Source organism: Eucyclogobius newberryi, unplaced genomic scaffold, assembly GCF_026437365.1.
Source record: "Eucyclogobius newberryi isolate DKJ021-1_F unplaced genomic scaffold, fEucNew1.0.hap1 SCAF_122, whole genome shotgun sequence".
In the NCBI taxonomy this organism is placed as follows: domain Eukaryota; kingdom Metazoa; phylum Chordata; class Actinopteri; order Gobiiformes; family Gobiidae; genus Eucyclogobius; species Eucyclogobius newberryi.
Window position 1 is genome coordinate 1 of NW_027315749.1, and position 21,511 is coordinate 21,511.

The 21,511-nt window shown below is 41.9% G+C and overlaps 1 protein-coding gene across 1 annotated transcript in view; it reads left to right on the top strand.

Annotated features, from left to right (window-relative positions):
• Positions 1-1,274: 1,274 nt before the first annotated feature.
• The window catches only part of hdac4 (histone deacetylase 4), a 43,604-nt gene continuing 23,367 nt past the window's right edge, over positions 1,275-21,511 (top strand). Inside the window, exons 1-4 of the mRNA XM_072442008.1 lie at positions 1,275-1,573; positions 12,775-12,925; positions 16,332-16,455; positions 17,597-17,715. Coding sequence (XP_072298109.1) covers positions 1,322-1,573; positions 12,775-12,925; positions 16,332-16,455; positions 17,597-17,715 — 646 coding nt within the window. The 5' untranslated portion in view covers positions 1,275-1,321. The remainder of the gene's footprint in view (positions 1,574-12,774; positions 12,926-16,331; positions 16,456-17,596; positions 17,716-21,511) is intronic.

Consider the following 21,511-nt stretch of genomic DNA (forward strand, 5'->3'; position numbering starts at 1 on the left):
GCTCTGGCAAAGGTATTATTAATGGTATTATGCTTTGAATAGAGATTTATGAAAAAGGATTGAATTGCAGTTTATATTTGCAATTTGCAAATTTGGATTCTGTTTATGGCCAAAATGTTAACCACATCCAGGAGCTTTAACATTGGAGGAAAGACTGATTGATGAACTGCTAAACCAAGAATACATTTCAGAACATTGTTATGGTGGTAAAGTATAGCCATGGCAGATTTTGTTACTTGTTCAAATGAATATGTTGTTTCTGTATAGTTTTAATATCAAATTTTTGACACTATTCACAATCCTAGTAGGCATACTTCATTGTTTTTTGCCCCTATAGCTGTCAAACATTGTAGCGTCAAATTAGCATCTTGCACCTTTATCTTTGTGGATATGCATTAGTGGAGGGACAAAGAGATGAACGGACTCTCTTTTGACAGATAAACAATAAACTGTATTTGTTTTGAATGGGTTCTAGTTTTTGATGGAGTGTGGACTGGTGGTATTGCAGTGCAGATGTCCACTGACTCATCTCAAGGACCTGTTGCCTTCCTTGTTGTTGTGTTTCCCTGAGCTATTGACGGCATGAGCTCTGGGGGCGTGTTTGTTCATCCTGTGCACAGAGAGGAAGTAGATTATTTTATAATGACAAGATTGGCATTCAACATTGTGTAGGCACAAACCTGCTTTATTACTGAAGCGGTGTTTGCCTCTTTATTAACAGAGTTCTAAGCAAGTATCTGTGGCTCATGCCGTGCCCTTGGTAAGCTTGTAGGTAAATAATCAGCCAGTCCTCTCCTATTTATTCAGATTTAATGCGTGATTGGGCGGTTTCCTGTTCAGTCAGCAGGCTCAGGCTGCCCTGCACCGGGTCAAAGCCATCATTGTCAGTGTCGCTGTGTATTCAGCTGCTTTATGAAAGTTCAGAGTCAGATTATACAGATGATACAAGATTCATATAGAATGACTATCTATCACTTAATATTAAAATCATTTTGATCAGGATTTGTACATGATGCATTAGTGCTTGAATAGTGCCAGTAATGTTTGTATTTGGCCGCCCACGTCTCTTCATACACTCCATACGCTCCATACTCCCTGAACAGGGAGTGGTATTGAATTACATTTTCAAGAGATTTCATTTAATCTCATTCACCTGAGTCATTTGTAATACCCAACCTGAAAGATGGCTGTAATCCTTGAAGGATTACAGGAAAATAAAACTATTGTTTCAGGAAACGTTCAAACCAAATGTTTGTGTTGTGTGTTTGCAGTGGACATAAACTCTGCTTTGCCGCTGCGCCTGCCCCCAGCTGCCATCCCCATGGACCTGCGTGTGGACCACTCGCCACAGCAAGTGTCCACTCTGTCGCCACCAGGGCCCCAGGGCTCCATGCTGGGGCACCAGGGCGCCCCTGTGTTAGGGCCCTCGCTCAGAGAGCAGCAGCTGCAGCAGGAGCTGCTGACCCTGAAGCAGAAGCAGCAGATCCAGAGGCAGATCCTCATTTTAGAGTTCCAGAGGCAACATGAACAGCTGTCCCGCCAACACGAGGCCCAACTGCAGGAGCACATCAAGGTACTGTTCTCAGAGGGAGGGGGTGGAAGGACTGAGCTCAGAGGGAGCTGGGGCAGTACTAACCTCAGAGGGATTGGGGCAGTACTGACCTCAGAGGGAGGTGGGGCACTCAAAGAGAGGAGGCAATAATCTTAATTTGGTCAGCCAAAGGATGCTTCATTAACAGAGTTAAGCCAGCAACGGAGAGACACTGCATTTCCACCCAAGTTTTTATAAGAAAAGCAAATAACAAATGCAAGTTTGGTTCTGTTTCCATCAAAGCGTTTGAGAGCATATCTGGGTGTTGGTTGCCCTGGTTACGGCAGCCGCCGGTCTGTTCTGGTTCAAAATGCGATATATGGCGTTTCCACCTGTCGTTACTTATTCAATATTTCAAAATGCAAATTAAAAATAAGGGGGTGGAAGCGCAGGTAAGTGATTTCTTGTTACATTGGAGAAGAAAGAGCAGGAGGTACGTTAGCTTCATTCACTAGACCTGCAGAGGAGAGTCATGCTGTAGTTTTAGAGTGTGAAGTGCTGTAATGGTGCTCCATGTTGCATAAATAAAGCCATAAACTCCAGCCTGTGTCCAGTCACACTGACCTGGAAACACAAAGCGAATGTGTATCAGCCAGGCCCATTACAAAAGTCCTCCCCTGGGCCTCAAATGTTAGGAAACTTTAATGAATTATTCTACAGTTTTAAGCAGTTTCACTGTGATTTTATATAATCCTAAATATGATTTGTCTAAAAGTAGATAGTGGATTCTTGTTTGTTGCATTTCTTCTTCCATCTGTCTTTCACTCTTCCGCTCTCCCTTTATAGTTAATTTCCTCTTCCTATAGTTCCTCTTTTATTACTGAACTGAACACATTTCCTTCCGTTTTGTCATCTGTGTGTTTATGTTGCGTTTGTGTCATTGTTTTTGTGCAGCGTCATTGTTTTTTTTGCAGCCCGGGCTGTAGGACAACTCAAGTCTGTGACGCAGTGAAGAGTCAGGGAGGCCCAACCTTAATCAGCCCTGACTACACTCGCCATTAAAGTGCACATCTAGAGTGTCAGCAAACATGGGCAATTCCTTAGATTGCACAATAGGTGAACACATATTTACCTCCTGAAAAATCTTATAAAAGAAGACACGATTTAAACCCATGCAGCAGGAGTTCAGTTGCTGAAAACTATAGCCCCATTTCAGTACAATTACATTCCACAAAACATATATTGCCACAATTACAGATTTGTGGATTTGTGCAACATTGAAACACTGCTGCTGGACTTCCGGGATGATCGGTAGATGCGTATTGCGGACATGTCTGTCTGGCTGCAGTAATACCCATGGAAATAATCCATAATTAAAGCCGCGGTAGCGGCGATGATGACCGCCTTCCCGCGCGACCGTGTTTTGATTGCTGCATTCTCTTAAGACTTTATTCTTTAGACTTTATTCTTTAAGACTTTACACCGTATCCCCTCCTCCCTGTACCTCCGTCACCTAGCAACAGAGACCCGCCGCTAATGCTGATGCTAATGCTAAGACCACCGAGCGAGAGAAAATGTTACATCAAAATAAAAGAAGAAGAGGAAGTGAAGGCATTAATTGCGCCCCTGCTGGCCAATTGTGAAAAATACACAATATCTGCAATGCTCATTTTTTCATGGCGTCTTGAGGAGAATATAGCCCATGAGTTTCAAACAAATCAGACAATGTTGAGTTTTTCACACAATGGGTAGGGGGCGCTATAGAGTAAATTTGTTACATGGGTATTAATTATTTCCAATCAGTCCATAAAAACGTATTAGTGAGTGAAATATGAGCTCCGTAGATCAATTCCATTAGGCGTGACTTGTCCTTGAAAAAACTGGAAATTAAGCCTCCATTTTATTCAAGTTCGGGCCGAGCCGATCGCGTCTATGTCCCCATGTGTGACTTTCATCAATGTTCAGGGGGTCAAAAATGCCCGAGTTGTGGCAAAATTACCATGAATAATAATAATAATAATAAGAGGAAGAAACTAGGCAATAACAAAGACTCGTCAAATTCCATGGTCGTCGCATTCTATTCCATGAAACGGCTCGAGCCAATAATCTTTATCTTGAGGTCAGAAAGAAACCGGACAATTATTTCGGGAAAATGTTTAAGAAAAACAAGACTAAAAAAGCCACTGAGAACCAGGCTAGTAATGCTATATCCAAGCTCGTTAGCTCCCCACCGGTGCGAGCCCCTGCGCTTCCAGGCGTTACCGCATCTGCACCAACCACCGCACCCAGGCCCTGGCTCAAGCTCCGCCGCTGTTCCGGCTATACCACCCGAATCGCTCCAGCTCCAGTTCCAGATCAGATTAATCTGACAAGATTACAAAGACAGTGGACTCAAAGATAGACGCGTGATTTAAAATTTAAGAATGTCGAGCTGGACACCCGAGACAGCGGCAGAGGAGGAGGTCTCTGACCTGAATGACTCATAGTGTCTCTGCTTTGCAAACCAAGGTGGCTGAATTGACAAACCAGGTCTATGTTTTGTCTGGACAAACTGGAAGACCTGGAAAACCGAGGGTGCAGATGTAATATGCGGATTGTCGTCATTCCAGAGGACACTTACGGTAAAAATGGTAGATAGTCACATTTATATAGCGCTTTTCTACCTTCGGGTTAAGTTGCTAGGCTGCTATCGCAACGCCCAAGATAAATATTTTGTAAAAAGGTATATGGAGACCTGGATACCCAAGTATCTCAAACTTCTAGCAAAAGCTGGGAAAATTAAGATTGACCATGTGCATTGCTCTCTGGCTCAAAAACCGGCTCTGAACTAGCGTCTAAGACCAATTATACTGAAGTCCTACAACTTCAGTGATAAAGAGCGTGTCATGGCGGCATCCAGAGGTCTCGCCGCGGGCCATCCTGTATCAACCGAGGCCCAGGTCTCTTTCGTCAACAACTACTTAACGCCAGTGGTCAAGAAACTTAAAGATTTTCATTCGGTGAAATTCTGCCCAAGAGAGAAGGATGTGGAATATGCTCTGCTTTATCCTGCAATGCTGAGGATGAACGGGAATGGAAAAATAAAAAGATTGAATACAGCATTTGGCAATTGCGGATTTGGTCCCACATTCTCTTCCTTATAGTTTTCTTTATTTCAATAAAAGAGACTTGGACTTTACTGGAAACATGTATTTGCCCAATACGGGCCAGTGTGTTCCAATTTTAGTTTGTAAAAAGCCCATCTGACAAAGGTATAGTAACTGTACCAGAGGGCGTTTTTTCCTATAAAATGGTTTTCCCTCCACCCTCTAATCTTTTTTTGGATCAGTCTGTGAGGTCTTAGCTTTTTTTTTTTTTTTTTTCATTTTGTTTGTTCTGTTGTGTTTCGGTTGTTGTAGTTCCTATGTTTGTGAGTTTTGCTTGACCTGTGTAATAAAAGCAGATTTACATGAATAATTTCAACATGGTTAATACAATAGCATCTAAAAATTACGAATAGCATCTTTTGATTTTAGTGGGATATTGTGATCAAAGATAATGACAATTATGAGGAAATGTATATTATATACCTACAAGAAACCCATTTAAATGACTTTAGAACATCAACTAACATCAACTACACTTTACTATTCCTCATACAAGGGCAAACATAAGAGGTGTGGAGCAGAATAGTCTTTGAACAGAGGTTTGAACACAAAGATAAAGATGGCTGATTTGCGCTAGTCAAAGGAAGTATTGATGGAAGTGTGTTTAATTTGAGTGTGTAAGTGTATATGCTCCTCCAGGAAGTGACCTCACTTTCTATACTGAAGTTGTGGATCTGATTGCAAATCACTCTGAGGGAAACCTTGTCTGTGGACTGGAACTTGCATGTTCAGACATTGGATGTCTAAAACCCACAAAGTACTGGTAAATCTCTAAATAATACATTTAGTCAATTAATACATAATGTAGGGTTGATCTATATCTGGTCCAAAGTTACAGAAGCAAACACAGGTACAATAGACCTAAGTGATCATGCTCCTATTTACACCACTGTATATCGGGAACAGAAACAAAAACATAAACTCTTTGGAGATTTAATGCTAGTTTACACAATGACCCATAATTTGTAAAAATGATGATAAAGGACATTGAGATCTATGTAGAGAAAAACGACAAAATGAGAAGTTTCTCCACCTAGTCTCTGGGATGCAGCAAAGTGAGATAGGCAGGCACCAGAATATCAGGTAAAAGAGAAACACAAGCAAAAGATGAACAAAATGAACTATACACAAAACCATGTTCTAAATTTAAGATAGATGATGTAATAATAAAAAAAACATGGAGGCTCTTTACGATGGCCCAACATCAAGAATCAAAATGAACGGTCACTTGACAGATTCACTGACTTTGGAAAGGGGTTTGAGGCAGGGTTGTGCTTGGTCCCCCGTGTTGTTGGCTTTGTACTTGGAACCATTGGCCCAATATATTAGACAATCGGATACAATTTTTGGTGTCTCAATTTATAGGACAGAGCATAAAATTGCTTGCTATGCAGATGATGTCTTACTGTATTTAACCAAACCGAAAATTGTGATGCATTTCCTCCATGTTATGGGTCCAATGTCTTGATACAATTTTTTAAAAATTTTCTCTTATTGGCGACCCTCTCTGGCCTTTATTTACTCATTTAAATTGCAAATGAAATATCTTAAATATTTAGGTGTGGTTCTCCATAAAGAACTGTCTAAGGATTTAGTCTATATTTTGCCCAGGTTTCTTCCCCCTGGGTGTTTGCAGAGTGGAATAAAACAATCTCAAAGATTTGTATGACAAAGCAAGAAACCTCGAATATGATTTAAAACTCTATAATTATCAAAAGAAATCGGAGGTTTGGGTTTACCTTGTCTGAAAAATGACTCTTTCTGCTCAAATCAGAGCATTGGTGTGACCCAGAATATGAATACAGTATACGATTTTTCGGGCAATTTGAGAACTCAAGCGGAAGTGCGCATGCACACTCACTGTGTGCGGAAGCAGAGAAATGCCTCGCGGCTACATGTGCGTTTGTTTATTAGCGTGTAGGGTAACATACTAGTACAAGTACTGTAAGGTTATGAATGTCCACCCACTTGTGGAGAAGGGGGGGCATTCAAGGTTGATATTGATGAAAGAATTGTTCAAGAATTCAAACACGACACACTTCATAAGTGTGGGTAAGTTTGAATCATATTTTTAAGAGTATAATGGGGCACCAGCCGGATAATCAGCAATTTTAAAAACTATAATCAGATATCTAGATTATTTAATTAATTAGAAATGAATTTGCTCGTTGATCTAAAGGTTTGAGAACGTAACCCTGACATTGACCCCTTTTCTGGAAATGAAAGAACACTTTACTGAATGTGGGTTATGACGATTTAATGACCAAATAATTAAACAAATAAATATGAATTAGGAATATGCAAATGAGTCGAAAACAGATGGAAAACACTAGACATGATGGTTCTAGATCTATCTAGGTGTGTGCTAGTTAATTCTAAGATGGAACCAGAAGCTATGATCCTGAGGAGACGGGCCTGCGTGGGGTCCAAGGGCCTGTGTGGTGTCCAGGGGCCTGCGTGGGGTCCAAGGGCCTGCGTGGGGTCCAAGGGCCTGCGTGGGGTCCAAGAGCCTGCGTGGGGTCCAAGCCTGCGTGGGGTCCAAGGGCCTGTGTGTCGTTTGTGTCGCCTCCAGGCTTCACTCAGGGGTCACGCTGCAGCTCAGTCCACGCTGGCCAGAGAAGGCCTCCTCTGGAGCTCGGCTCTGACGTTGGCTGGCCAAAGAAGGACTGGATCAGGTTCTGCGATCTGCGTTCTCCTTGGCTCTGAGGCGTTCCCAAATGAAAAGGCCGTCGTGCTGCTCCACCGATGTGGCTGGTCTAAAAGGCTGTGGACTTGAAAAGTTGCAAAAGGTTCTTGCTTGATTTTGCGTGATGCAGCATCAATCACGTTTTTAAAAACGGGCACAGGTTTCTTAGTTCCGAGAGGGAACATTAGCTTCTCTTGGAAAAGTCGTTGTCCCGTAGCGTAGCATCGCTCACGCTAACTAGGCCCGAGGCCTGCTCCCAAGGCCCGGTGTCATGGACCTTTAAGGGAGAGACGAGCTTCGAAGGAAACTCGGATGGAACTCTCTCTGGAGCTCGGATGGAACTGATCTGGAATTAACTCTAACACACACCTAGATAGATCTAGAACCATCATGTCTCGTGTTTTCCATCTGTTTTCGACTCATTTGCATATTCCTAATTCATATTTATTTGTTCAATTATTTGGTCATTAAATCGTCATAACCCACATTCGGTAAAGTGTTCTTTCATTTCCAGAAAAGGGGTCAATGTCAGGGTTACGTTCTCAAACCTTTAGATCAACGAGCAAATTCATTTCTAATTAATTAATTAATCTAGATATCTGATTATAGAGTTGTTAAAATTGCCGATTATCCGGCTGGTGCCCCATTATACTCTTAAAAATATGATTCAAACTTACCCACACTTATGAAGTGTGTCATGTTTAAATTCTTGAACAATTCTTTAATCAATATCAACCTTGAATGCCCCCCCTCTTTCAAAAGTGGGTGGACATTCATAACCTTACAGTACTTGTACTAGTATGTTACCCTACATAAGTGGTGCAGCCCGTGTGGGACGATTCAAACTAAAATTGTAATTCCTAAAAATCTAAAAGTGAATCACCAAAACTAGACCCTAACTCCGCGTCTAGTGTGTGATGCTTGGTGACCACCAGCTCCTAAACACGAAGCTTGATCCCTGTTATGTGTGCGATACATGTGTTTAATAAGACCTTTGTAGACTATAGTTATTGCCGAACACTTATGGAAATTTACTGATCTGCAGTTAACTAACAGTCTGTGCACAGCCGCAGAACCCCCAGAGTGACTTTATCTGTTGTAAATTCAGTCTTGTCAACTGAAAGCAGAAAAACACGTAGAGAGTAGATGCTATTACCGCGAGTCTCCGGGATACACACCTCTACACAGTACATTATTAGTAGAACATTGCTGCGATGCTCCAGAATATTAGAAAATATGTACAACTTAAACAACAGCCTGCACTACTGTGAGGCCCAATCTGCTGATGACTGCTGCACAGAAGTGAGCTCACGCCGCTCAGCGACCCTAATAGGCCCTCGGCTGTGAAGCTTCACACTTAAGGCTTAACCGGAAGTCGATCTAAGTCACTTCCTAAAACACGTCTCGTACCTGCACAGGCAGCAGGCATGTTTGGAGTGGATCACAAAAGCTACCAAAGTTATTCATCACAAACTCATTTGGCCTCAATGAGGTTGAATGAACAATTTATTGTTGTTTTGAATAGATTCACATTATAAAGGCTAAATGGTTTAAAGGCGCAATGGACGATTTTTCGGCGATTTGAGAACGCAGGCGGAAGTGCACATGCGCACTCCCCCGTGCGGACCGATACAACACACACGTGCGTTTGTTTATTAGCGCAACGGAGCACATCGCATCGCTCGTCTCCCGTAGATTTCTGTCCACTTCTGCGTCAGCTCGAACTGTCTTTCTCCGTCTTCATTTTGCCCCGTACACTGAGGGAACTATATTATGATAGATCCATGCGCTTAGGCACGCGGAAACGTGGGGACGAACCGTACGCGGCTGCAGGTGAGCGATAGGTGCGTTTTATGATTGATACGAGGCAGAACAAATGATTTATCCACGCCACGAGGAAATATGATAAAAAAATTGCTGAAAAAAATCGTCCATACCACCTTTAATCAAACGTTTTCAAACTTTTAGCAATCAATCGCTAAATAAATTAATAATCTGAAGGCGGTGAGTTTGGATATTAAATCTGTCATTTATCATTTATATGTTTATCACATAATCATTTACTTTAGATATTGACCCATCTTCCAACAAACAAATAGAAGAGTCAACAATAATATAACTACGTTTTAAAACGCCTCTGACCAACCCGTGTTCAAAGCTTTTAAACTAGTTGCTTTTTTAGTGTATCTTTAACAAAAAGTACCTCTTACACTATTCCAAACGAGCCCTGGCACCTCTTCAAAATTGTCACTAATTCTATTTGTTTAGAAGAAATGATGTACCTGCAGACACTAATCTATATTTTTGTCGCTTAAGCACAACAAATTCGGACTTGTTGTCGATTTTCTTTTTGGTGGCGTAGTTCCAAAAAAATCTACCACCAATTAGTTTTATTTTGCCCAAATTTAGACATTTTTGTGCGCACATTTTTCAAGACAACCTCGGAATATCTTGTGTGGTTTATGATCTATTACCAAATGTAATAGCTAGGCTATGAACAAATACCTTTCCCACATGTTTAACTATTTTGAGATAGGATACGATTCTTATAAAATCCCTTTAACCCCAAGGTAAAATATTCCATTGAGTTAGTATATGCCACCTCTGTGCCACTGTCTTTTGGGTCCTGGGTATCTTCATTGACAAACCTTTCCTTTTTCAAGAAAACATCTGTCAAAAGAGAGGGATGTAGGGGACCCAAAAAGACCTTTGAAAGACAGTACCTTTTCACAGCTCAACACACTGTTGCAGAAATCAAAGCATAGTGTTGAGTGTAAAGGAACAACCCCCCACGGAGAGGACAGTGTCTTCACCGGAGCCCTTCCCCCTGAATCTGATAAGAGACATTCCTCAAGTTTCTTAATGACTATATTTCACATCTAAACCAACTTGCTGACTGTGTGATCTAAACTTGTGACTAAATCATGTTTTAGTTTAGTTTGCCACAAGAACTGGTTTGAAGTGTGTTCATGTCGTACTCAATGTACTTTCTCCATTACCTGCTATTGATGTGTGTTCGTTGACAATGTTGTGTATTGTATTATGGTCACATGTCATTTTTGCTGGTTTGAGTTAAATTTGCCCAAACTGAGAATAAGTTTGACCAAGAGTTAAACTTAAACTATATCATGATAGATCCATGCACTTAGACACAGGGAAACGTGCTGCTCTCCTGGGGACGAGCCAGAACGAGGCTGCAGGTGAGCAGTAGGTGCGTTTTATGATTGATACGTGGCAGGACTAATCGACAGTCCACGCCACAAGGAAATGAGACTCAGATTTGGTGCCAAAAAATCGTCCATTCCACCTTTAAATAAATCAGAGATTTCAAAAGGAATAATATATAATTTATATAAATGTATTGATGATTCAGGCAGCCTCTCTACTAATTACATTAAAATTAAATGGGAAAATCAGGGTAATTTTACTTTGACTGAAAAATATATGTACATCCCAGTGGAGAACCACAAGGTCACATGTTTGGAGGGAATTCTGCTGGAAAAGTGTGACATGATTTTTCAGAGGGAATTGCTGAGTTGCATAGGTTTTGGGACTGTTCTGTTGCCCAGAAATAATGGACTGAATTCAACAAAGAACTACAGACTGTATATGACGTTGCATTCCCATTCGATTTTAGAACTATGTATTTGGGCCTTAAAATGTCTGCCATAGACATAGTCAGTGGATATCTTTGGAACATACCGTTGGCAGCGGGGAAAAAGGCCATCACAAAGAAATGGATGACACAAACCTCACCTACAATCAAGGACTGGTCTGACATTGTAGTGGACATACGGAAAATGTTTAATGTGTCAAGATTTAATTTCTGTCCTTTTGGGTTATTTTGTTTATTTATTTGTTCATTTATTAATTTGTCTACAGCTCTCTGGTCTTGTTTTATGTTCTTTTTGTTATGTGTTATACTTTAAAACATTTTTCAAAAAGAAAAGAAAAAATACTGCTATGAACTGGTTTAACCTGAATCTAAGTTAGTTCACAAGGTAAAATAGCCAAATTTTTGTTCAAATTCTATAACATTTTGTTTGTAACTTTACATAAAAACAATTTGACATATCATTTGAAAACCATTTTATATGACAATTGACATACCTAATGTGTCTGCTGCTAGAAATAAATTAGCATGTTGAAAAGCTACTTTATATACTGGTTTGGGCAGTATTAACTAGTGGAAGCTACACTTAAGTGAGTGAACGTGCACCGTGTAACGCTTCTGGTGAAGGGTTTGCCACCTTTTCTCCATGTAGTTATTATTGCTTTGCCTGGAATGTTCCACAATATGGCATTAAACCTCTCTCACTATGAAGATAAGCAGGTGACACCACCAGACTATGTTAATGGTCATATCTGTGGAAAGGTGACCTGCTCACAGTAAGAATGCATGTTTGTCAACAATAAAAACATCAGCAAATAAATAAAAGCAAGATTGATTAGTTTAATGCTACTGTGGAACATTCCTGGAAAAGCAAAAACATTTCCATATTTTAAAATATTTTTTAAAAATCCTGCATTTGCATTGGATAATACTGGTACAATTTTATTTCGACTACTAAAGGCTACAAATCTGATCATAATTACAATATTTGTCAGATGACACGCAATCTCGAATCTTAGATATAGTAAAATATTAGTATTTAATATAAACCAAAAAATAAACAACATTTGCTCTTGATGTTGAATGGCTTTGGAGCATCTATTTTTTAAATTACAGACAGTTAGTCATAAACTCGTCAGATATTATTGTGAAGTGGTAGGGCAGCACTTGAGTTCTTGGCACGTCAAAGATGTCATTATGCAGAGACTCATTCAGACAGCTGCCCTCTTTATTGTATATTACGGAAACATTAAGGAGTAATTGCCTCCCTGGGTTCAACTGGAGAGAAAAGTGGATGGAACGTTTCAGTGTGGCGGCATGTTGTGCAGTGGCAGCGTTTAATTGACACTCTTATCCGTGGTGGGGGACACAGAGTTCTTGGCCTGGCTCAAGGACGCTCTAATGTGCTTACAGGGTCGCGTTTTGGCTTCAGACGACAGTTATTTTTGACCTCTGGGTGGCAGGACAAAGCCGGCCACACCGCGATTGCATAGTCAGGAGCACAAAACTGACATGTAAGCCATTCAGCCCGCGCTCCTGTGTGTCTTTTTCAGAGTAATGAGCAAGTTAGCAGATTGGATTATGTGCTTTGCTACAACAGTTAAATTCTTTATGTTTATTCAAAGCGTGTTGCCCAAGGTTTTCAATGAATTAAAGGTTTATTTTATGCCATCTAACAGCTGTCAGATTAATTATTTCAGATGCCGACTGGGTTTGAGGAGGAGCCAGAAGAGCGCTTTAAACGAAAATAAGCGATCTGAGGCTGATGTGCTTTTCCCTTTGCTGTGTGTTTCCCCAGCAACAACAAGAACTGCTTGCACTGAAGCATCAACAGGAACTGCTGGAGCACCAGAGGAAGATGGAGAACCACCGACTAGAGCAAGAGCTGGAGAAGCAGCAAAGAGAGCAAAAGCTACAGCTGCTCAAGAACAAGGAGAGAGGGCAAGAGAGTGAGTCAATCCCATTCAAAAATATTTGACTGTTTAATGGCTCTAACCTCAATGTTGCCGGTTCAATCCCTTCTCCTGCATACAGTAGCTGTGTCCTTAGGCAAGACACTTAACCTCCCTCCCAGTGTTTGCTGCGTACAGTGATGTATGATTATGTTTGTGACTTGGAGAATGGTCCCTTGTTGTAAAAGTGCTTCATTTGCCCAATTGCCTATTGTAGAATAGGTCATTTTTAAGATTGTATTATTTACCTTTTTTTAAAGAAGACACGTTATGCTTTTTTAAGCTATGAAGAATATAACCTAACCTACCAAGATCATTATGTTATGTTTTGTTTACAATATTGATCGAAAACAGCTTAACAATAGGTCCTTTGATGTTAGTATAAAACTACGTAAGCGGCAAATTAAAATGTTTGTGTTTTTAAAGAACAAATTTTCAGAGAAGGAATCAAACTCACAACACTGTGGCCGGCTGCACATGTGCTATCCACTCGGTCACTGAGCAGCACCTTTTTTGTGTCTGTAGTGTCAAAAGAAGCTTTTTTTAACCCATGCATATATGACCCTTACATTTTGCCTATTCAAAAGTAGGTACAGCACAATGGGCAGAGAGACAGGACTGCTGGACAATACAGAATTACTCAATCAATTTCTAATTTATAAAAGCTAATGATGAGTTATAACATGGTCAAAAAGTAGATTTGTGTGCCTATGCTACATTATATATCTACAGTGACTATAGTTATAACATTTTACCAGTGAGTGTTGAATGCCGGTACGTACACACCACAGACGCCTAAACGCGCCTGACGCAGAATTTGAGCGCGTGTACATTTGAAAGGTTTACGCAGTGGACGCGCGTTCTCGACGCCCCGGCCACTGTACACAGGCGCGCGTATGTTGCGCTCGAGCTGTCTACGCACATGCGCAGTAGAGGTGTTGGCGCATGAGCAGTGGAGTTGTTGTCGGTGTGGCCTTTCATTGTGTAAAATGGCGGATATCGAGAGCGTTGTTTTCACGTTTTTGGTTTTCAAAACCCTCACACGGAGGCGCCGGGCTTATTTCTGTTTCTGTATTCCACCGTGAATACATCATACAGCTCCTTTCTCCCACAAACAGACACAATCAGTCTTTCGTCTGCCATTGTTGACGAGCAAGGAAAAAGTGGCGCTTCTTGGGGAATTCCACGGGGAATACCGGAAATGCGAGGGGAAATACGTACCTACGTACGTCACTGGAGCGTCAGCTCTGATTGGCTGCTGCGGCGGCTGCTACGCTTCAGCTGCAGAGACCTCAACATATCTGAACGCGTCGCGTAAGCCGCTTTCGTCGCCTCGGCCGGCTCATACACGCGCTCAAAGCGTCGAGAGCGTAAAAAAACGCACCAATCGCGCCACAAAAACGAAGAAACCGCGCCGCGGATAACGCACTACGTGCTCGACGCGCGTTTACCATAGACTTAGAATGTAAACTGGACGCTTCGGCCGCGGCGGTGTGGAAGCCCCTTTAATGCAAATATATTGTACAGAGCCTATGGTGCTGTATTTATGGTGAGTTAACCTGTCGAGGTCTAAGCATAACTGGTTAGAGTGCTGGTGAGATGAGCTTGTGTGTCCCTGCTGGGAGTATGGGTTGCTTTCCATTTTCCTTGGAGAGGCTGAGTATTTTTTGCAGTAAAGGAGCTGTATTAGCCGGTGGCCTTGGCGGAGACTCAGCCCAGTTTTCCTGCTGCCTGCTGGGTGTCTCTCAACAGTTCATTGAAAGAGAGTGGACGGGTCCTTGAGAGCCGTGTACACACTTTATGGAAAGTGGTTAAAGGTTGAGGCTGTGTCCGTGCCAGCTTAGTGCACACCGTGTTTACTCACACTAGTCTGTACAAGGGAAAAGTCTAACGCTGTCACCACTCATTCATTTAGCTCTAATGACAGGTCTGTGCGCAAATGTCTGCTTCATATCACTGAACAGGTCACCTGAATTTTGAAGAACAAAAAAAGTTTGTCAACATTTATTTCCTTGGGGAAAAAGTAATAACCTCCTTTTCTTAGTTTAATTATTGACTTTAAGATAAGATAAGATATTCCTTTATTGTCCCACATGGGGAAATTTCATTGGTGCAACGCAGGTAGATACAGAGGTAGATACAGAAGAACAGATCACTTATAGGAAGTCTGAAAAACACTTTCAGTAGAAGATCTCCTATAAATAAATAAAAACTCCCATAGACAAATAAATACATAAATACCATTGCATGTGATCCCGACAGTAATTGCACATGAATATGTGTCACGACAGCACATAGATTGCACATGAATTTCACAGTAATTGCACATGAATTGCACATGAATTCCAACAGCAATTGCACATATGACAGAATTGCACATCAGTATTAGGTTAGGTCAGTATTGCGCCGGGATAACGTGACGATCTCCGGGTAAGACGACTGTTCTCCGCAGTTTCATGAGTTCCTCCTTTGTAGAAACGCGGTACGGCGCCGGCCGGGGGGCGGGGCCGGAGCCGGGGGCGGGGCCGGAGCCGGGGGACTCAGAGTCAAGACACATCGCAACGACACGACGAAAACACTCAATCCAGCCGAATAAAGTCAAAACAAGTTAATTTAAAGCGATTCCAGTGCGTGTCCCGATCGTTCGTGAAGTTCCTCTTTCATATAAACGTGTATATAAACGTGTACCGACGACACGCCGTACTTTAGCGCGGCCGGAGGGCGCGGGGGGGGCTGGTGGGCTCGCTCGGAGCTAGCTCACGTCACAACAACACAACGAACGCAACGAAAAACGCTCAAATCCAGCCGAAAAAAGTCAAAAACAGTTGAATTAAAAAACTATTCCAGCGCGTGTCCCTATCGTACAGTAAAATAGAAAAAATATACTAACTATATTTACAAAATATAGGAGATAAAGCACAATAAGTGTGAGAAAGACGAGAGAGCGTTTACACCGGGCTGCCAGCTGTACCAGCGCCTTATGACGTAAATACCTATAAAATATTTTTTTAAAAGGTAAAACATATATTTAAAAAACAAAAGCGAGAGAGAGGCTTTTGTGTATTTGTGTGTTATCAAAAAAACATTAAATGTTTATTTATCATTTCAAAATAACTTTGGAATGATGGATTTGGATTCAAATAAACAACAGAATCATTGCCTTAAGCTAGAAGCAAAGAGCCAATTGTCTGTGACAGCCAGTTAAAATCTCCAGCTCAGATCTGCGTCTCATCATATAAAGTCTGAAGTTCATCTGCGCGCCTTGTTCTGACGTTGATACCTGGAGCTGTTAAAGAAGGTACCCTGTGACTTCACACTGAATCCAATTGGTGTGACCCTCATATAACTCTTATTATGGAGGGACACATGTGGTAATAGATGTCCCCTTACCTTTCTCCATCAGGTGCAGTAGCCAGCACTGAGGTGAAGATGCGTCTCCAGGAGTTTGTCCTCAATAAGAAGAAGGCTCTGGCTCAGCGGAGTCTCAACCAAGGAGGTCTCCCTAACGACGCCCCCTACTGGTACCGGTGAGCGGAGCGGCTGCTGCTTCTGTGCACACTGAGAGCGGCGCAGGGCACTGCAGAACTCAGATTAGTATGGTGCCAGCAGTTAACTCGGCTGCTGGCTTACATTATAATGTCAAGCAGAGAGTTGACATCATCACCTGCTTCACATGGATCGAGAATCAATATGTCTCCTGCAAAGTTTGCACACCAATGCACACTGCTAGACAATTAAAGCCCCATGGCTGCTGTTGTTATGTCCTGATCCTGTGTAACAGAGCTGAACAGCAGCACGCTTGATGCTAACAGCACATCATTAAAAGTTTGGATGGTAATTCTCTTCCCAACTGCAGATAAATAATGTATCGCTGTTTCTTCATCTGTCTGCGGGCTTTACGGATGCTTCACCTGCCACATTGTATGAGGCGCTTATAAAACAAAGATGGAGTCCACACACACACCCATAAATACATAAACACGTGAGGGCAGGATATTGAAACCTGATGATGATGATGATAGGAGTTTGTACTGAAGTCTTGGCCTTGAAATGTTTATTGTAGTATCTCTAAAGCCATTTGCAGGTGTGTGTCTGCCTCTTTCTGTTGTGTGGCATAATAGGCATTCATAATGGGAATAATCATGTAGTTTGTAAAACGTGGTTATGTAAAACACAATTTAACATTCCCGTTTACACATTTTGGTAAAGTATGTGTTTGTGTGAGTCCAGCACCTGCTGTTATAAGTGCTTTAAGGACTAAATAAGCTCACTGCTTGGCTATAGCTCCTAAAGATTACTGATACAAAGAGCTGTTTCTGTCCCTCCCACAGTGAATCTAAATATTCTCTGGTGATGGAACTATCTGCTCAGTCTTGGAGCAGACAAGCGTGTGTACGTGGACTTGTCAGGAACATGCAATTGGGAAAAAGCCAACAGGCTTACAGTAACTTTGCCCACAACAAGCACCTTATTCTGCTGCAGCAAGCAGATGGCAGGACATGTCTGTAGCCTCGCTAAAGGATTTGCATGCTTTAATCATACATCCATGACAACCATGAAGTTAGTTACTGCAGAGATTATGTCTCTGTCACATGTCTGAGTTATCAGGGCTTGGCTTTGTGTGGCCTCTGCTGTTTTGTTCTTTTACACTTGTTTGTGTTTCTGCAGCAAAACTCAGCACAGCTCCCTGGACCAGAGTTCTCCTCCTCAGACCGGCATGTCCACCTACAACCACCCGGTGCTGGGTGTCTACAACCCACGAGATGACTTCCCCCTGAGAAAGACTGGTACATCTCACTCCTCTTTTGTGTTCACCTCTCAAAAAAACTTGCCCCATAACTCTTTTACATGTACTGTATATTCAGTAGGCTTTAGGTTTGGAGTCAGGCATTATTAATTATATCCTTCTCCTACAGAGAAAAGGCAGTCAAGACTTCAACAAATTGGCTAAAATAAGTGACATCACATAAATACCTGTTTAGTACCTGACGTTTTAAGAGTTCCTTATGCGTAAGGGTGGTTTTAAATCCATTGCAGATTGTAGTATTAATACAAACCGTTTCCATACTAACAAGAGTGATTACAGAACATTGTTTACAGGGTGTGGAAGATTGCCTTAACAGGTAATTATTGTTTTCTAAAGCAAAGTATGTCCGACAGGTCTATTATCATATGGAGGAAGCTTGTCAGCTGGGATCATAATACTGTGCAACAATTACTTTTGGGGCTCTCTTTGGATCCCTATAATACTTTACTTTTTTACAGTTTGTATTATATTTCACGGTCAAACAATTCTCAGCTGCAGTATTTACTCTCTTGGTGATAGTAAGTGAGCTTCAGAAACATTTATTGGATTTTGGCATTCTATATATAGCGCTGTATGTAAATATTCTAGAACGCAGGAAAAATGAATTCAAATGATCAAATAAATGATAGAAGATACATGAGTTTAGATGTAAGACACGATTTAAGCTTGGAGTGCAAAGGATTTTTTTAATGCACTATTTAACGCTGCTAAGATTTGTGTTTGGAAAAATTCTTGAGGTTGGGCCTGGAGGGAATATTGGTTTCTCATTAAATGCAGAGCAAAGGAGGTGGCCAAGGTGTGAAGGCACTGCCACAACGAGCAATGGCGCATAAGTCATACATTTAAAAGACTTTATTTAAACACCCAATGGTAAAGTGAAGCGGTTGTCCCTTGGGTAGGTGCTTGATTTCTGCAAGGCTTGGGACTGTGGGTGGCAGCTGGAGCAGTGGGCCCATGCCACCCGCTGATATTTGCTCACAGTGATGACGTGCTTGGCGGGGTTTACTTATGGTAATGACGGCCTGAGAGAGTTTAGAGGCGCTTTTATACCACCGCTTGGCCATAAAATATTGCAGCGGCACCAGGGCTCCCAGCAACAGTCCGGCAACAACAGCAGGCTTTTGTTCCACTCACCTCGCTCCTGTAATATGCATTCAATACATGCACATGTAGCTGAAACAAAGTTGATTTTTGGTATTACAAAAATAATTTTGGATTTAAATGAATTAAAATCAATTTGAAAGGTGTACTATGTAAATGTGCTGGTGGAGGGGCCACCCCCTTTGCAATATATAATTGCTTGGCCAAAAATGTTGTACACTTGACCATGTGACAGGTTAGATCCCTGGAACGTCGACCCTCTCAGTAAGAATGCATGTTTTTATTTTTTAGCAATAAAATCTGTAATAACATCTGTAATTTAATATACTGTATGCGAGAAAGGTAGTTTGATAGTTTGAAACGCTGCACTGGATTTTTACAGAAGAAAGAATTTTGTTCATTTATAAATCTTTGCAGCGTTTCAAATGTATTGCTCACTTGATGAGTTTAACAGTGCTTTTTACAACTTTTGTCATCACGGTAAAGCTAAAAAAAATCAGCTTGTGTAAAATGTTGAGGAAAGGAAAAAACTCGATTTGATGCTACAATGAGAATTAAAAATGCTCTTTTTTAGGTCAAGGTTTAAAACAATAGACTGACATACAAAGAAAATATTAGTACTTTGTGTACCAGTTCTGCTAAAGCTCAAAATCATTCTAAAACTGTTCTAGAAAGGCTTAATTTGGTTCTGTTTATGGTTTTGTTTTGTTTTGTTTTGTTTTGTATTGATACTTCTATCCATAGCAGGGGTGTCAAACTCATTTCGGGCCGCAGGCCGAGTTTCGACGCGCATGCCGAACATAACCTAAAACGTAAAACAATAAAAAATGTAAGAAATAAATAGATTTATATAGCCTAGTAATAGTTCTATGTGGACACTGATGCACAAATCTGCAGCAAGTGAAAGACTGAGTCCATATTCATGCATCAGCAGCAGGAACATGGACTTTTGATATGATATCTGATTTTTAAACTCAATATGGGCTCACAATTTTTTAAGCTGACAAATTATTCATGTAGTGACTCAAATGAGTGCATTGTGTTCACATTAGTGTGGACACAGTCATGTTCATACTTTATTACACATGACCGTTTTTTACCTTTGGCTCCTGATCCAGGTTTGCACTGGTTTGGATGTGCAAACCAGTGTAAGCTCTGTTTTCCTCACAGAGCTGTCATCACAGAAGCTCTAACGTGCACAAAACCAAATCCTTTCCCCCCCCACGTGTTTCACAAAACCCCACGTCTCTTTCCTCGCTAAGACCTCTGCTCAAGTCTGTAAAGTGTGCGATGCACTTCGGCACTTCTCAGCCTTGCACTTGCACCGGCAGTACACACAGCAGCGGCAGAACAGCACGGGGGAGGGATGGACACTGCAAAGGGTTGTGGGACGTGTACCAGCGTGTTCTAGCGATAAAAACGCAATATATCTATTGGAAATTATTACATGTGTCCGGAGATCTGGTCGTCGAGGCCCCTGCCGTCGACTGCCGCCCAGATCACTCTGCACCGGCCCCACCAGGCGCCAGGCGCTCGCTGACCCCAAGCCTGGCTCCAGGATGGGGCCCCGGTGACGCCAATCCGGGCGACATAACTGGTCTTGATCTTTTCTAAATGAGTTTCCTCTGCCGGGTGGCTGGGCGCTTTTTTAGAGACAGGGTGAGGAGCTCAGTCACACCAGGGGAGCTCAGAGTAGAGCCGCTGCTCCTCCACGTCGAGAGGAGCCAGCTGAGGTGGCTCGGGCATCTGTTCCGGAAGCCTCCTGGGCACCTCCCTGGGGAGGTGTTTCGGGCATGTCCCACCGGGAAGAGGCCCCGGGGAAGACCCAGGACACGCTGGAGGGACTATGTCTCTCGGCTGGCCTGGGAACGCCTCGGGGTTCCCCTGGAGGAGTTGGAAGAAGTGTCTGGGGAGAGGAAGTCTGGGAATCCCTGCTTAGACTGCAGCCCCTGCGACCCGGCCCCGGATAAAGCGGAAGAAAATGGATGGATGGATGGATGGAAATTATTACATATAAATTAGAAATGTTCGGCGGGCCAGATTAAAAGCTCTGGGGAGCCAGATTCAGCCCACGGGCCACCAGTTTGACAGCTGTGATCTATAAGATCAATACTACTTATAGAATCAATTAGTATCTGCTTTTTGATACTATTACAACAGCATACTTTCTGCTTTGAGGAGAATAAAAAGCTCTATAATTAGATGCAGAAAGTAAATGGTGATCTCGTTTTCACGAGCTGTTCAAGAGCTGTTTCTATAATATTAGATGTACGAGGGCAAAGGAGTTCTATATGAAAAAAATCAGGTACAGCCCCTGTAATACCATGCTTTGAAACAAGAAATTTAGCCTTTGTAAATTGTGACAATTCAAACGGTTATTTTGTGTTTGATTTTCAAGTTTCAATTCATTAAAAAAAAATTGTAATGCCCAAAATCACAACTGTAGTTGCCTCAAGGGGCGACAGTGAAAAACAGATTAAACAATGTTCTTAGGGACTTGTATCCCGTGTCCTTAGACAAATGTCCCAAGCTCCCCTGTCCTTAAACTATCAAACCTCTTTGGGAAAAAGTACAAAAACCTGGAGGAGTTCCACAGTGAAGAAGAGATTCGACTCCCTCAGACGGACAAGTGTACGCGAGATAGACAGTGGAGCTAAACTCACTCAGGAGGAGAA